This window comes from Rhinatrema bivittatum, chromosome 1 (genome assembly GCF_901001135.1).
Source record: "Rhinatrema bivittatum chromosome 1, aRhiBiv1.1, whole genome shotgun sequence".
Taxonomy (NCBI): Eukaryota; Metazoa; Chordata; class Amphibia; order Gymnophiona; family Rhinatrematidae; genus Rhinatrema; species Rhinatrema bivittatum.
In genome coordinates, this window is record NC_042615.1 from 180464908 (window position 1) to 180483447 (window position 18540).

Genomic DNA, 18540 nt, shown 5'->3' on the forward strand with positions numbered 1-18540 from the left:
CCTCCCCAAATTCCCACGAGAGCGTCACAGAAACCTTCTTCCCATCATGGCCACTCCTTTTACACAAATAATTGGCCTTACTACCTTCACAATCCTCCTCCTAAATGCCCAATCCATCTCCAAAAAAACCTCCTTAATCAATGACATACTTACAGACGACAAACCTGACATACTAGCCATTACTGAAACATGGCTAAAGGATACCGACACCGCCCTCAACAACCAATTACAGATTGAAACTTATGATATCTTCTCTATCCCCAGGCCTAAAAAAAAGGAGGCGGTCTCCTCCTAGCAGCTAAAAAGGCCATAAAAATCTCACACAAACCCATTCCCCCACCTTACAAACTAGAAATCAGCATATTCACTGCACCTAACCTGCAAATCTGCCTAGCCTACGCCCCCCCCCCCCCCCAGGGCTTCTTGAAAAGAACCCCTCCCTCCTAATCGAATATACTTCCAGACACATAAATTGTCACTCACCTGCTATTATCCTAGGAGACTTTAACATCCATGTTGATACTACTCCTATCTCACCCTCCTGTGATGCCATCCTAACTGCACTAGACACTCTAGGATTCAAGTAGCTTATCTCTAACCCCACACACCAAGCAGGTCACACCCTAGACCTCATTTTCACCAATACCCAAATTCAAACCAACTTACCCATATGCTCCCCTATCCCCTGGTCCAAGCACTACCGCACTGACATTACCTGCATTATAAATAACACCTCTACACCCATACAATCCAATAAAAAAACCATTCACTTCAGGCGTAATTGCAACCAAGAAGACCTAGTAGCAGCCCTCACTACAGAACTCAACAAGCTCGACTTAACTGACGCAGAAACTGCTCTTAACTCCTGGAGCCACTGTACCGACTCTATAGCTAACAAGCTCTGCCCTATGCAAACTCGTGTGATCGACCCAGCGAAAACCAAAAAACAACCATGGTATACCACTGAGCTAAAATCTATGAAACACAACCTCAGAAAACTAGAAAGAAACTGGCGCAAAAATCCCATCCCTGCACAACTAACTACCTTCAGATCCTTCCTCCATACATACAGAACAGCTATCGATAAAACTAAAAGAGACTTCTACGCACACAGAATCCACAATCTCCAATTCAATCCTCGAGCCCTCTTTGAACTAGTAAACAGCTTAACAAAATCCAGCCCAAATTTCACACGAGACACAGGCGATCAAGGCAAATTCGAGGACCTAGCTACTTACTTCCACAGGAAAATTGTCAACATTATGTCACGTTTCCCCTCCACACAGGCATCCACTGAATTCATCCTCAACAACACCAATGCAAGGCTACCCACGCTCAAAACTACTTCCTCATTGGAAATTGAATCCATCATAAAGAAAATGAGACCATGCACACATCCATTAGTTACCATCCCTACAAAAACACTCTTCACCATCCCTGACATCATTGCCAAGTCTATCTCAAATATCATCAACAGATCCATCACACTTGGTATCGTCCCTAAAAATCTTAAACATGCCATTATCAAACCCATTTTGAAAAAACCTACACTTGATCCTTCCGACCTCGCCAATTTTCACCCCATCTCGAACCTGCCCCTAATAGCCAAAATCCTAGAAAAGTCAGTCAATCGACAATTAACCGAATACCTTGACGAAAACATTCTCTCGCAGTCACAATATGGCTTCCGTTGACTTCACAGCACTGAGACCTTACTTGTCTCTGTCTGATTACATCCTCAAAAGCCTTGACAAAGGTCTTTCACATATCCAGATCCTCCTTGACATTTCTTCTGCCTTTGACATGGTCAACCACAAAATATTAACAGAATGCCTCTACTGACATTGGCATTACAGGCTCAGCCCTCCAATGGTTTCATTCCTACTTATAGGACAGGCAATACAGTGTCTAAACAGGCAATTATACGTTCAAACCAATCCCCCTTGCACAAGGTGTTCCACAAGGCTCTTCTCTTTCCTCCATTGTATTCAACATTTATCTCCTCCCCCTCTGTAACCTTCTATCCAAACTAGGCCTCCCGCATTTCATCTATGCTGACGATGTGCAAATCCTTATACCTGTACATGACACACTTCACAAAGCCACAGAGACCTGGAACTCCACCCTATCGATCATTAACACTCTACTGACAAGCAACTTCCTTGCACTCAACACTGCCAAAACAGAGCTTCTCTACATTGCACCCCAAAGCATCTCCCCACCCCTTCAATCAAACACCCCCTCTTCCGCCACTGCCTCCACCCAACATGTGCGCAGCCTTAGCATCACTATCGATAACTACTTCACCTTCAAAAAATTCATTAATAATACAATCAAAGCCTGTTACTTCAAACTTCACTTACTCAAGAAACTGAAACCCCTTCTACACCTCAGTGACTTTCGCACCATTCTACAGGCCTTCATTCTATCCAAAATTGACTACTGTAATGCCCTGCTCCTAGGACTACCCAAAAGCACGCTGCAACCACTTCAATTACTCCAAAATGCTGCTGCCCGGATCCTAACTAACACCCATAAACGCGACCACAACACCCCTGTACTGCAACACCTACATTGGCTTCCAGTCACTGCAGGAATAACTTACAAATCTCTCACCCTAGTCCACAAAGCCCTCCGCAACCAAAATATGCATTGGCTAGAAGAACACCTTACATTTCACAACACAAACAGACCCACAAGACAGCAACACAGAGCAACACTGCATATCCCATCACCCAAAGACTCTAAGCTCAGCTCCACTAAAGCTCGGGCACTGTCATTAGCTGCGCCCGCCCTTTGGAACAAACCCCCCCCCCCTCACTACATCAAGAATCAAGCCCAAAAAAATTCAAACAGGACCTGAAAACTTGCCTTTTCAAACAAGTATACTCTGAATAGCACGCTTCCTTCCTATGACGTCTACTCCCTCCCATAACGTCTACTCCCCACTGTCCATCATGACATTCTTGTAAATAGTGATATTCTTGTAAATAGTGATATTTTTAAGCTTCATATTTTATACTTTATGCCTTATAATTTGTAAATCATTCAATGTTACCCTATCTTTATATTCACATGTTCATTGTTTCACTGTAAAGCGCTTGTTGCTGATTTTCGTTTAATGTGAACCGATGAGATGTTCCAACATTCATCGGTATATAAAACATCTACATAAATAATTCTAGTTTTGGTGCACATAGCAAAGCCACATCGCCTCATAAATCTGTAGCACCACAATAGTGATCCAGTAAAATCCTGAATGCCTTTCTCTACATCAATGCGTTTGGATTCATATATTATCATTTTTGTAGAGACTGAGAAGCCATTATTCCTGTGATGTGTGATCCATTCTTTCATGTCCAGGTCTAACTGTGGCCACTTTGTAGCATGCCCACAAAAAGTGTGCTTACTTTTATCTGCTTTTTGCAGCTGATCCCCCTGTTTCCTCCACTCCCTTATCATTTTTTCAGTTGGAGGTGGCCCAAAATGTTTCTCCGCTGCTCTGTTTCCATGTTCCTTAGCATATTTTACTACCTCCAGTTTAAAAGGAATTTTATGTGTTAGCCTTTTTTGCTTTGACATCTTTGTATGTAGCATGAGAATATGGTATTTCTCTGCAAGAAAATACTGTAATGAAAGAACTGTCAGTCTGCCGGAGGGAAATGCACTCATGCATGGCAAGCAGGTACAGGCTGGAGCATGCACGTGGGGCAGCTAAAGGAAAGCCTGCAACCGCCCACCGATCCTTACAATAGCGCACCACTCCCTCCAACACGCAGTTGCTTCTTTCCCACTGGGTTGTAAGAGACAGCAGAGAGGGGACAGCAATGTCTGGGCGTAGCTGCGGGAAGTGCCGGGAGGAGGACAAGATTTGGGACTAAAAAGGAAAGCTGATTCTACAGAAACGTTGCCACCGCTCAAAAGCAAAAATGCCCCAGGAAGGAGTCAAAGACAAAAAAAGAAATTAAAAATATGAGATGGTCCTCCCTCATCATTCTTATTGTGCATTATAGGTCCACTTAATACTGCCAAGGCCAAACCATCATCCATGCAGAATTTACCCGACAGGTGTCAGGTTGGTCAACAAACTTCCAGTTTGCCAACATGGCCGGATCCATACTGCTGTCCTATCTCTGCATATCCGAGGTGTTGTGAGGCACACAATCAAGTGCCTTCAACGGACGGGAAATGTACAGCCGTGCTTGGTGTGATTTACAGAATGCTACTGAAAAATGGATTTTCTTAGATCAATTTTAGGGGCCTTATTTTTTATTTTTATGTTTCCTGGAATTTCTTTCAAAAATGAGAAAAATCAGTGGGGAAATACTGTATTACTGTACTCATTTTTCCAGGTACCGGTAAATATCAAAGTATCGGTATATTTTGGTGCACAGAAGTCAGGACAGTAAAAAAAAATATTAATCAAATTAATATTTTAATAAGCAAATTTACTATAATTTCCTGTAGAAATGAAAAAGAACACTTTATGGCTCTCACCCAATCCCCTTCTCCAATCCACCACTCAGCAGCATCTCCCTCTCTACCTCCCGTTCCCTGTATGCAAATCCCTTTCTCCCCTGCCAAGAATCTCCTTCTCTCTCACCCCCATCTTACCAGCAATGGCTCCAGGCTCTCATGCTGCTCTTTGCCTTTTGTCCCTCCTTCAGCAGGATGCCTGCACATGCTTGCTCTGGCTCCTGCACTCTGTAGCAGGAGCCGGGGGGGGGGGAGAGGGGGGGAGGAGGCAGGATCTGAGGACCTGAAATGCCTTGTTAGCGGCTGCCCTCCAGTGGTGGCGAAACCTCTCCCTCGGCAGTTAGCCCGGTTCGGGCATTAAAATAAAAAAAGCTCACCGTTTTGCCGCAAACCAGCTCCATTTTCGGGCGGAGGACAGGTGCACAGCGCGGCATACCATGATTGAAAAGTCAGTATGGCATGCTGAGCTGTGCGCCCATTCCCCGCCCGAAAATGAAGTCGTCTGCGGCGAAACAGTGAGCTTTTTTTAATTTTAATGCCCGGTTTGGTATGCTGCGCTCACACCTGTCCCCCGCCTGAAAATGGAGCCGATTTACGGTGAAATGGTGAGCTTTTTTTTATTTTAATGCCCCAACCGGGCTAACCACCGAGGGAGAGGTTTCGTGAGGTCTGTGATGCTACATTCGCTCCATAAGATGCACAGACATTTCCCCCCTACTTTTGGGGGGAAAAAAGTGTGTCTTATGCAGCGAAAAATATGGTAAATACTTAATTACTAAGAGGGCCTTGTAGATAGTCTCTCTCTCTCCCTGAATATAGGTATTCTTGCAGTGCGCAGTAAAATTTCCCCATCACCCCTAAAATACCTAACTGAAGCTCTTGCCATCATGATCCAATAATCATCCTATTTCTGATACATTTTATGCAGATTTTTTGTATTTCCTGTACATTACATTAACTTTATTGTCCACAACAAAATTGTACATTTTTTTGGTTTGGGTCAAGGGCATTCATATTACCTCAAGGAAATCCTTAGGTGCATAAACAGGTCTAAAGTGGCTTAGATCTGAAAAAAAAGAAAAGAAATATTGATGCCAATGAAAAAGCAGAGTTGCTTACCTGTAACACTTGTCCTCTGAGAACAGCAGGCTGCAGGCCTCACACATGGGTGATATCATCGGATGGAGTCCATCATAGAAAACATGTCAAAGTTTATAGAACTTTGATTGAGCCTCTCTGAACATGCCCAACATGCAATATACCATGCATCCACAAAGGGTCCCCTCAGTCTTATAACACAGAATTGAGGAATGAAAAATGTAAATAAAGACCCACAAAGTAGAAACCCAACCTAGGTGGGTTTCAGGAGGATTGACATCCAGCTGTCCTCAGAGAACACCTGTTTCAGGTAAGCAAGTCTGCTTTCTTTGAGACAAGCAGGATTGCAGTCCTCACAAATGGGTGAACCCCTAGTTACAAGTTGCCCCAACATAAAAGAGGACCAAAAAAAAACCAAACCTTGCCAACAGGCAAAACAATAACCAGTTTTGTTGGTAACATGTGGGGGAGAAAGAACAGGCCCTAGGCGGGAACAGAGTTGGATTCTACATCTCAAACAAATTCCAAAAGACATATTGGCCAAACCTATTATCGCATTGGCCATCACTATCCAAACAGTAATGAGGTGTGAATGAGTGGATGGAACTCCAAGTCGCAGTTCTGCAGATTTCCTCCATAGGAACTGCTTGCAAGTGGGCCACTTATGCTAACATGGCTCTGACAGAGTGAGGCTTGACATGGCCCCCAAGATACAATCCCGCCTGGGCATAATAGAAGGAGATGCAGTCTGCTAGCCAATTGGAAAGCATCTGCTTGGCAATGGTAAACCCCAACCTTTTCTGATCAAAGAAACAAAAAGTTGGGTGAACTGTCTAAGGGCTTCTAGCTGCTCCAAATATTTAGCCAAGGCTCTTTTGCAGTCCAAACTGTGCAGAGCTCTATCGCTTTGATGCTAATGGGGCCTGGAAAAAAATGTTGGCAGGATGATGAACTGGTTAAGATAGAAGTCTGATACCATCTTATTTATTTATTTATAAGAAAATTAGGTTCTTACCTTTGATAATTTTCATTCCTGTAGTACCACGGATCAGTCCAGACTCCTGGGTTTGGCTCCCCCCCCTCTAGCAGATGGAGACAGAAGTTTACAAACAAAAACTCTGCCTATATCTAGGCTGGTGCCACCTACAGTCCAGCAGTATTACTTAATGTCAGAGCAGGAAAATCACAAATCAAACTGGCTAACGAACCTTCTAACCAGGACCAACACCAGTCCAACAGAATCCTCATTACCAGTTCTCAATGCCCAAATGGGAAAACGAACCCGAGATACCGATAACAGACAGAAAAGGAGTAAAATATCAAACAGGCAGCAGCACATACACTATGGCCTCTCCCAATAGTAGCACTTATCTGGGTGGGACTCTGGACTGATCCGTGGTACTACAGGAACGAAAATTATCAAAGGTAAGAACCTAATTTTCTTTTCCCTGTACGTACCCGGATCAGTCCAGACTCCTGGGATGTACCCAAGCGCACTTCACCTGGGATGGTATCTGGAGAGGCCCGCTCTAAGCACACCTTCTCCAAACCCTCCCGTACCGGGAGCCTTGACATCCAAACGGTAGTGCTGGGAAAAAGTATGCAAAGATTTCCACGTGGCTGCCCTGCAAATCTCTTCCACCGAGATATGTTGACATTCCGCTCAAGAAGTGACCTGAGATTGAGTAGAATGGGCACGCAGCCCCAAGGGCAGGGACCGACCCTGCAACATATAAATATTACAAAGGTATACAAATAACAACCAACTTTAATTGTCTAGATTTGGAATCTGCTCTTAGGATCAGCCAAATGGAAAACAATCTCATGGACCAGATGCTGAGAAAGAAGTATACTAACCCCCATATATTTACACTCCTTAGAACTAGTGGCAAAATATCTATTGGGGAACTCCCTAGATGTCAATAAAGACTCATAATATTTCTTTAAAATGAGTTTCCTGTATCAGGGCTATGGAGATTATGTAAGAGGAAATTCTTGAAATAAAAGCCGTCTCTTTCTGGAAGAATTAAGATCCTTAACACCAAGGGTTAGAGTCCTAGAACACGACATGGAATACACCCCTCCCAAAAACTGCTCTGTTTATTAAACCCCCACTCCCAGGAATACCATTAACAGGGAACTTGCCCACCAATAGCACAGCCTCTATACCTCTGTAAACCATTCCATATAAAAAACCTGAATTAACCCACACCCCATCCCTTCCAAACGCATGATCTGCCCATCACCTTAAGCAGATCCTGCCTCTTCTTGGGAAAAGTGACCAGCATACCATTCTGGACTCCCAAAAGCTCCCCCTTGAAAAATTCAATAGAGATAATCACCAATTAAACATTTTGTTCAATCAAAGACTGCTGTAAATGTGATATTAAAGCTCTGTTGTTAAAGATGGGAGATAGCAATTGTTATTAACAGAGTTGCTGGAGACAGCAATCTGTTATTATTTAGAATAGTTGTGGGTGGATCCTTGGACCAGTGGCAGGTTTCCACACCCTCAGGAGAGCTCCCGAGAGGGACCACTGGTCAGGCTTAGTGTAGGAGACAGACACACACTAGTTCTTTTATTAGACAATATATTAAGCCACCAGAGGTGGCAGTAGTGAGCTGGAAGCACCCAGCTGGGCTGTAGTCCCTGGAACAGCGATCCCAAGGTGGCTGAACTGTAGAGAAACTAAGAAAGTGAGTAGGCAAGACATGCAGAGTTCAGGAACAAGTCCTTGATGGTAACACTCACACAATAGTCTCTTGAGGCAGCCCAGGAGATGGTGTATAGTAGGCCCTCGAGGAGCGAGTACCTGGTCCCAGGGAAAGCTCTGAGAGATAGATGGAAACTCACTAATGTTGTAAGCAGCAATGACATCTTAACAGAAGTGTTATTCAGGAGCTGGTCCGGGACGTGGGCCCTCGAGGAGCGAGTACCGGTTCCGGACTGCAACCTGAAAAGAAAAAGAGAGAGCGAGGCCCCCGAGGAGTGGGTACCTCTAGTGAAGTCCGAGGAGGCAGAGTAGCTAGGCTTGCGGAAAGTGAATCCCATCCTCAACGATACCCGGAGGTAGCGAATCCCCTTGCTAACTCATCTTGTTAGCGAAAACTGAGACCTTAAATATCTGGAGCTGATGACGTCATCTCGGGGGACGCCCCTGAGGTTCGCGCCAACGCCGGTACATCAGTCGGGCCACGCTCGCACGCGCCCTTAGGCATCTGGTCAACATGGCGGCTTGCAGCATCGAGCCGGTCCAGGAACGCCGGAGGAGGATGATCTGGAGACGCCGCAGCAGCTAGCCTTCCATCAACCCCAGAGGGAGTCACCAATGAGGTAAGGTGGGCAGAGCAGAGACGTGGGACAGCAATGGACACAACAGTACCCCCCTTCAAACAGCGATCTCCTCTTCAGGTAACAGGTTTGGATTTTGAAGGATGCGCGAGATGGAATCAACAAAGAATCTCTTTATCCAAGATATTGGTCTGAGGCTCCCAAGAGTGTACTTCGGGGCCGGAACGTTTCCATCTTCGAAGGTATTCAAAAATCTTGCCTCATATACGAACATCCAGGACCTCTTCGATTTTGATCTCAAGCTGACTTCTGCATTGATGACAGGTGGATCTTGAGATTAGGAAGACAATTCGTTGAGTATGGATGGTTTCAAAAAATGAAATGTAGTATGTGTTATGGATAGTAAGATCAGGTGGTCGCTTCAGAAGGTAGGTGACTTCGCCAATACATTGAAGAACTGGGTATGGACCCACGTAGCGAGGAGCAAACCGAGAGGAGAGCAGATAGAGTCTGAGGTGCTGGGTTGACAACCAAACCTTGTCTCCTGGCTTAAAGACTGGAGCTTGCGCAAGGTGGGCATCGTAGTACTTCTTAGCACGATCACTCACTTAATTAGCATGTCCTTGGTCTGAAGCCACAGTCTATGGATATCATCAGCAGTGGTTTGAGCTGCTGGGGACACCACAGAAAGCTTCAGTGGAAGTGGCAGTGTTGGGGAACGTTCAAAAACCACTTCAAATGGTGACAATCCGGTAAATGCTGCTGGATGAGAGTTGATGGCGAATTCAGCCCATGGAAGCAATTCGGCCCAGTTATTCTGTCTAGATGTGATATAGGCACGATTAAATTGTTTCATAGTTCGATTCATCCGTTCTGTCTGGCCATTTGACTGCGGATGGTAAGCTGAAAGTGTAGTCCAGCGTGATGTCAAACAACTTGCACAAGGCCCTCCAAAATCGTGCCGTGAATTGAGACCCACGGTCAGATACGAAGTGCGAAGGTAAGCCATGGAGGCGGAATATGTGCTGTATAAAGACCTTTGCAAGCTCCAAAGCTGAAGGTATGCCTGGAAGCGCCACAAAGTGTGACATCTTACTAAATCGATCCACTGTCACCCAACTGGTATTCATTCCTTTGGAAGTTGGTAAATCGATTACAAAGTCAGTAGCTATGTGTGACCAGGGCCGATCCGGAACTGGCAAAGGTTGCATCTGACCCCACGGTTGTCCAGAAGTAGGTTTGTTCTTAGCACAATTGGAGCAGGATGCCACGTAGGAATAGGTATTCTTTTTGATGGTAGGCCACCAATACAGCTCCTGTATTTTAAGCAGGGTAAGGCATTGGCCAGGATGGCCAGCCAGCTTCGAATCGTGCGCCCAAAAGAGCACTTTCTTCCTGAGTTTCTTAGGAACGATGGTTTTACCAGCGGGTACAGACTGAGTGGTTGCCACGAGTATCTTCTTCGGGTCTATTATGTACTGTGGCTCATCAGGCACATCTTTCAACATCTCTTTCTTCTCAAGAACTGACAAAGGATACACCCGTCCTTCTGGTAGTTCAGCATTGGTCCCCAGTCCAATGGCACTGACACAAAGCCCATGTGGAGGAAGGTCCCCAGCTTTCTCTTCAGAGAAAACATCCCCGAAGGATGCGCCTTGGGGCGGCAGTCCTAGCCTCACTGGAGTAGTAGGCATGCAGGTAACAGGCGAAATTTCCTTAAGGCATCTGCCATGGCACTCTGGGCCCCAGCAGGACAGATCCAGGGAGGCCCAGTCAGATTGGGGTTGTGCACTTGCAGCCAGGGTAACCCCAGGATGATAGGATGTATAGCCTTTTCCAGTACAAAGAAGGAGATTGATTCCGTATGGAGCGCTCCAGTGCGAAGAGTAACTGGTACGGTTTCGCAAATCAAGTTACTCGGTAAGGGTTCTCCGTGAATAGAAGATAACAATAGTGGATATTTCAATTTGATGAGGGGAATCTTCAAGTATTCCACTAAACTTCTGAGAATAAAGTTGCCTCCTGCCCCTGAGTCCACCAGGGCAGGCGTCCGAAATGATATCTGTCCATAGGTCAAGGAGACTGGGAGAGAAAGCGGAGGAGAGGACACGGTAAGGCCTAAGTACAGTCCTCCTGCAGGACCTAGGCCCATCTGTTTTCTGGACGAATGGAGCATGTACAGACATTATGGCCAGGCTGACCACAGTACATGCAAAGACTGCGCTTCTTCCGAAATCTTCTCTCTTTAGAAGACAAATGTCCATGACCAAGTTGCATCGGTTCATCATTATCAGCAGCAGAAATTACTGGAACCTTTTGAGCTGCAGGTATAGAGCTAGCCTGATTCAACCCAGATGACATCTTAGGCCGGAGTTCCTTCACCTAGTCCCGGAGCTGGTGATCAATCCGAGTGGCCAAGGCTACTAATTCATCCAGCGAGTCAGGTGTTTCGCGAGCAGCCAGCTCGTCTTTTAAATGGGTATCCAGGCCACTGCAAAAGAGCGTATTGAGACATTTGAGGTCCCAGCAAAGTTCTGCCGCAGGAGTTTTAAATTCTATGGCAAATTCAACCAATGATCTGCTGCCTTGCTCCAATTCCACCAAAGAAAAACCGGCTACAGACGTTCGAACAGGGTCATCGAAAACAGATTTAAATAAGTCCATAAATCCTTCTACGTCCTGTAAAATAGGGTCCTTGTGTTCCCACAAGGTTGATGCCCAAGACAAGGCCCTACCATCCAAGTAGGAAAGGATGTAGGTAGTCTTGGAGAAAGCAGTAGGAAATAAAGATGGTTGTAAGGTAAAGTGCATGCAGCACTGGTTTAAAAAGCCCCAGGTCTTCTGTATTTCTCCGGAGAAGCGGATCGGAGCCGCAAGTGGTACAGCAGTCTTTAAAGTTACCTCCTGTAACTGACCTTCATGGTTAGAAGCAGTGCTTTGAACCTTCTGTGTGTGTAGCTGATGAAAAGCTGAAGTAAGTTTTTCCAAAGCGTCCTGTTGTTCCGCAATGCTGGCCCAGTATAGCCTGTAAAGCATTGAGTTGTGCTGGATCCATGTAGTAAGCCAAAACCCTAGAGTCAAGTCGAAACCCTGGAGTCAAGCCAGAACTCTGGAGTCAAGCCGGAACCCTGGAGTCATGCCGGATCCATGGAGTTAGCAATCTGTTATTAAAGCTCTGTTGTTAAAGCTGGGAAATAGCAATCTGTTATTAACGGAGTTGCTGGAGATGGCAATCTGTTATTATTTAGAATAGTTGTGGGTGGTTCCTTGGACCAGTGGCAGGTGAACATGCCTCGGGGGAGCTCCCGAGAGGGACCACTGGTCAGGCTTAGTGTAGGAGACAGACACACACTAGTTCTTTTATTAGACAATATATTAAACCACCAGAGGTGGCAGTAGTGAGCTGGAAGCGCCCAGCTGGGCTGTAGTCCCTCAGATACTGGAACAGCGATCCCAAGGTGGCTGAGCTGTAGACAAACTAAGAAAGTGAGTAGGCAAGACATGCAGAGTTCAGGAACAAGTCCTTGATGGTAACACTCACACAATAGTCTCTTGAGGCAGCCCAGGAGTTGGTGTACAGTAGGATCTCGAGGAGCGAGTACCTGGTCCCAGGGAAAGCTCTGAGAGATAGATGGAATTCACTAATGTTGTAAGTAGCGATGACTTCTTAACAGAAGTGGTATTCAGGAGTTGGTCCGGGACATGGGCCCTCGAGGAGCGAGTACCGGTTCCGGACTGCGACCTGAAAGAAAAAGAGAGAGCGAGGCCCCCGAGGAGCGGGTACCTCTAGTGAAGTCCGAGGAGGCAGAGTAGCTAGGCTTGCGGAGAGCGAATTCCATCCGCAATGATACCCAGAGGTAGCGAATCCCCTTGCTAACTCGTCTTGTTAGCGAAAACTGAGACCTTAAATATCTGGAGCTGATGACGTCATCTCAGGGGGATGCCCCTGAGGTTCGCGCCAATGCCGGTACATCAGTCGGGCCGCGCGCGCACGCCCTTAGGCATCTGGTCAACTTGGCGGCTTGCAGCGTTGAGCCGGTCCAGGAACGCCAGAGGAGGACGGCCTGGAAACGTCACAGCAGCTAGCCTTCCATCAACTCCGAGGGAATCGCCGAGGTAAGGTGGGCGGAGCAGAGAAGTCGGACAGCAACGCACACAACAAAATGCTCATATATTGAACTATTCTAGAAAAATCCTAACCATACAAGATCTCACAAGAAAAATAAACTGATCAACACTCGAGCAATATCTCAGACTGACTAGTGTTAAGTCCAAAAGAAAAAATAAGTCAGCAGGGATCACAAGTGGAAAGTTGGTCCTCGCCAGATTGGCATTTCAGTCTCCGGCCTTCTTTACTGATCCACAGCCAACTTGGGTAAAGTTCCTTTCTTGTAGATGTGCTCACAACTTAGGAACTGTGAAGGCATGCAGCAAACCTGCCTCTTTAAAAACTTCTGAGGCTTCAGCAATTGATTTAACTGCTGTTGACAAGGTCAAGAAGGCAGAAGATAGTATCTCTTCAGGTAGAAAAAAAGACTCCTGTGGCCTGACTCAAATACCTCCTAGCAGAGGAAGACAGGTCCTGGCGCCAACGGAGAGTTGTTGAAGTGTTGCATGTTGCTCCTACATCTGAGCCACCGTATCCTTCGCTTTATCTCCAAAGACATTCTCTCCAGTACACAGCACGTCAGCAAGTTGCTCCTGCACTTCCTGACTGAGATCGGACGCCCTCAGCCAGGTGAATTTGCAGGCACCAATTCCAGCTGCAGAGACCCTTGATGCCATCTCGAAAACATCATAGGTTGACTGGACCCTGTGTTTCCGCACTCCAAGCCCTTATGCACCAGTGACTGGAAGAGTGTCCTGCTGTTGTTGAGGCAACTGCTCGACCACCTACTGCACCTGCTTCCAGATGTCCTACATATTTTGGTTCATATTGTAACGCTCTATTACTTGGTCTCCCCGCTTCGTCCACCAAACCTCTTCAGATGCTGCAAAACGCAGCGGCTAGGATCCTTACAAACACTCGTCGCAAGGACCATATCACACCAATCCTAAAAATCCTACACTGGCTGCCCATCCAATATAGAATACTTTTCAAGGCTCTCACCATCATCCACAAATCCGTCTACCAGCAATCCACTCTCCAACTCACCTTCCCACTCGAGTTACATACTTCCGCAAGACCGATCAGAACTGCCTACAAAGGTTCGCTCAAGTCCCCCCCCCAACAAATCATCGGTCCACAGCTCTATTCACAAGCGAGCTCTTTCAACAGCAGGTCCACTACAATGGAATTCACTTCCCCAAGACTTACGCCAAGAACAATGCCATTCAACATTCAGAAAGAAATTGAAAACCTGGCTGTTCGCAGAAGCCTACCGCTGAAGGATCTCCTCAACCATCACTGACTCTCATTCTCCCACCCCTCCCTAATCCTGACTCTCATTCTCCCACCCCTCCCTAATCCCTCCCCCCCCCCCTTTTCCCTCTCCCCTTCCCCCCCTCCCAACCTCACCCTTTCCTTCTCCCACTGGACATACCATGCTAATAACTGCCTAGGATAAATCTATGTTTATGTATCTTATAGTTTTTGTTGATTATATATATTTATCTCTCTCTAATTGTTTCTTAGTTTAAATTCTGTACTGTCTTCCATTGCCCAGGTTTTTCGCTCCCTGTTTAATGTAACTTTACTTTCTACCTTGATGTTAATTGGTTTCCCCTCAGTTACATTGTAAACCGGTACGATAAGACCTAGTCTTGAGCATCGGTATAGTAAAAGAAATTAAATAAAATAAATAAATATTGAGCTGGTGGACTGCTATGTGGGTGATAAACATGGAGCCCTGAAAATTGTTCCTCCCAAGAGCATCCATGGCCCACTGATCCTTCCCCAGGGGTGCCAAAGAATGTGTCTGAATGCAGTTGGTCTTTTGAAAGTGGATTTTATTTTTATTTATTTAGGTTTTTTTACTATACCGGCATTCATGAACAGATCACATCATGTCGGTTTACATTCGAATAGGGGGTGCATGTAACAATAAAACTATAAACTGGTGCATGAGGGTTGCAGTTACAATGAACAAGGTAATAGAAACTGGGAGAAGAAGGAGGGTAGTGTGGGATAACATAAGTTAATTATTTACAATGCCAGGTTGACATAAGTTAATTATTTACAATGCCAGGAGGCTGCATTATTTACAGTGCCAGGAGGATACATAGAGGTTACATTGTTGGGTGGAACTGGAGGTGGTTACGAGTTGTCTGGGAAGGCTTGCTTAAATAACCAAGTCTTCAATCTTTTCCGGAACGTTCTGCAAATTTCCTGCGGCGATTTGTCCACCACAGACTGGTGTAGTAGAGGAAAATTGGTTCTTACCTGCCAGAGAAAAAAGCTGAAAGGCAGCCTCTTACACTGGTGTGCCCATCTGCGATCCTTCAGTATAATCCATACCATAGCAGAATAAAACATATCATAACCTCAACAAAAGAACCAATGGCTATATCAAACCACCTAATGAAAAAACTGCATAACTTCTGGAACTTATGTACATGGAGGGAGTACTTCCATATGCAACGTGAATGCTGTCCACTTGAGAATTTTCTGCAGAATGAAAATGATACCGAACGGACTCTCCAGATTCTATGGGTAGGCGTCTGGACTGATCCTTGGTACTACAGGAACGAAAATTAGCAGGTAAGAACCAATTTTCCTTTCCCTGTTCGCACCAGGATCAGTCCAGACCGCTGGGATGTACCCAAGCTGCCCTAAATGGGGTGGGACCTGGAGAGTCCCGCTCAAAGGACACTACTGCCAAACAGTCGCCATCCGGAGCACGGACATCCAAACGGTAATGCTTAGCAAAAGTGTATAAAGATTTCCAAGTAGCCGCTCTGCAAATTTCCTGCAGCGAAACAAACTGACTCTCCGCCCAAGACGCCGCCTGAGAACGGATTGAATGCACTTTCAAACCATCCGGTACTGCGTGTCCAAGACATATATATGTCGAAGTTATGGCTTCCTTCAACCATCATGCAATAATGGCTTTAGATGCCTTATGTCGTTTCTTAGGACCACTCCATAAGACAAACAGATGATCAGACAAATGAAAAGCATTAGTGACCGCCAGATAGCGAAGCAGAATCCACCGCACATCTAATCTAATATATACCTTTCAGAATATTTCTACAGACACTCTTATATTGATTTTCTTTATTTTTTATTTTTTTTTTTTTACAAAGTTATAATTAGTCTTATATTCATACAGTTATTATGTTATATTGTAAAGCTCTATGCTGAATTAATGTTTGAATGTAAACCGAGGTGATGTTTCTTACGGACCCCGGTATATAAAAATCCTTAAATAAATAAATAAATAAATAAATAATCTTTGCAAGTCGCGAGCCTGAGGCGAATTACGATCCAAATCCGTGAAGGCAGGCAACTGCACGGCCGGATTCAAATGAAACTCCGACACGACCTTCGGTAGAAAGGAGGACACCATCCTAAGGGACATCCCTGAATCCGAAATCCTGAGAAAAAGCTCCCTACAGGACAACGCTTGAAGCTCAGAGATGCGCCATGCCGAAATGATAGCCACCAGGAAAATCGCCTTAAGTGTCAAGTCTTTCAAGGTGGCCTGTTTTAAAGGCTCAAATGGAAGACCACACAAGCCACAGAGAACCAGATTCAAACTCCAAGAAGGACACACTGCACGAGCCGGAGGGTTCAAATGTTTAGCACCACTCAGGAAACGTGTTATATCCGGATGAGACTCCAAGAATGTCCCGTCAATCTTTCCCTGTAACCATCCCAGGGCCGCTACTTGAACCCTGAGAGAACTGCATGCCAAGCCTTTCTCCAGACCCTCCTGTAAGAACACCAGAATATGGACAATTGAGGCGCGCCGTGGGGACACATTCAACCCGCTACATCAGGAATTGAAAACCTTCCAGGCTCGAACATAGGTGAGCAAAGTAGACTTTTTTCACACCTGCAGGAGGGTGGAAATAACTGAATTCGTATAACCTTTCTTCCTCAACTGCCGCCTCTCATAAGCCAAGCCGCTAGACAAAAGCGATCCACTTGATCGAAAAATACTGGGCCTTGTCAAAAGAAGATTCGGTAGATGACCGAGCCGAAGAGGACCGTCCACCACTAAGTTGATCAGATATGCAAACCACGGCCGCCGTGGCCACTCCGGAGCCATGAGAATGACCTAGCATGTGTGAGCCTCTATCCTTTGCAAGACTTTGCCCACCAACAGCCAGGGAGGAAAAACGTACAGCAAAACGTTGTGAGGCCATGGCAGGACCAGAGCGTCGACACCTTCCGCCCCGTGTTCCCTCCTGCGACTGAAGAAGCGAGCCGCCTTCGCATTTCTCTGAGTCAACATCAGTTCCAAGCTAGGAACACTCCACCGGCAAGTCACGAGATGCATCACCTCCTCGGAAAGTTCCCATTCTCCAGTATCTAGATGCTGGCGACTGAGAAAATCCGCCTGAACGTTGTCAACCCCAGCTATGTGAGAAGCTGCTAGACGGACCAGATGGCGCTCCGCCCAGAGCATTAGCCGGTTGGCCTCCAATGCCACTGGACGACTTCTGGTTCCCTCCTGATGATCGATGTAAGCCACCGTTGCATTATCAGACAATACTCACACTGATTGACGGCTCACCAGGGGGAGAAAACTGCACAACGCCGATGGACCATTTCGCCTGCTGCTCTGTCCATCGGCCCTATGCAGCCCTCGATTGGCAAACCGCACCCCAGCCAGAGAGGCTGGGGTCTGTCATCATGATCACCCACTGGGGCTCCTCCAGGTTCATCCCGCGCTGGACCTGGCAGGTTCCAAGAGCGGCGATCAGATCTGGAACTCTTCCGACTTCGGGTCCCAATGAGAAAGTAACGCCCTCTGCAAAGATCTCATATGAGCAAAGGCCCAAGGGACTAACTCTAGAGTAGACGCCATAGAACCAAGCACCTGCAAGTAATCCCAAACCCGGGATAACGATAGAGATAACAGCCGCCGGATATGCACCATTAACTTGTCGATTCACTCCTGCGTGTCGATTCGCTCCTGCGTGAGATAGATGTGTCGAACTGAGCACCCAAGAAGTTCCATACTTGGAAAGGAACTAATTGGCTCTTCGCAAAATTGATGACCCAACCGAAGGATTGGAGCCTGTCCACTACCGACTGAACCACTGCCCTGCAAAGCTCCTCCGACTTTGCGCGGATCAGCCAATCGTCCAGATAGGGATGAACCAAGATCCCCTCCTGCCTGAGAGCCGCAGCTACTACCATCATTATTTTGGTGAAGATGTGGGGAGCTGTCGCCAATCCGGCAGGAATGCCTGAAACTGATAATGCTCGCTCAGAATCATGAACCTGAGAAATCGCTGATACTGTTCGCGGATTCCTATGTGAAGATATGCTTCCGTCAGGTCTAAAGAAGCCAAATATTCGCCGAAGTGGACAGCCGCAATGACCGAGCGTAGAGTTTCCATGTGAAAACGGGGTACCTGAAGTGCTTTGTTCACCTTCTTCAGATCCAAGATCAAGCGGAAGGAGCCCTCCTTCTTGGGAACCACAAATTATATGGAGTATCTGCTGGTCCTGAACTCCTCCGGCAGGACCGGGACAATGGTTCACAGTGCTTTCAACCGGC

General features: G+C 46.2%; 1 protein-coding gene across 3 annotated transcripts in view; it reads right to left on the reverse strand.

Annotated features, from left to right (window-relative positions):
- Positions 1 to 18540, reverse strand: part of TBC1D19 (TBC1 domain family member 19) — a 397957-nt gene that overhangs the window by 230126 nt on the left and 149291 nt on the right. For all 3 annotated transcript variants that reach the window (XM_029589774.1, XM_029589764.1, XM_029589755.1), the window contains exon 7: positions 5496 to 5542. In XM_029589774.1, coding sequence (XP_029445634.1) covers positions 5496 to 5542 — 47 coding nt within the window. The remainder of the gene's footprint in view (positions 1 to 5495; positions 5543 to 18540) is intronic.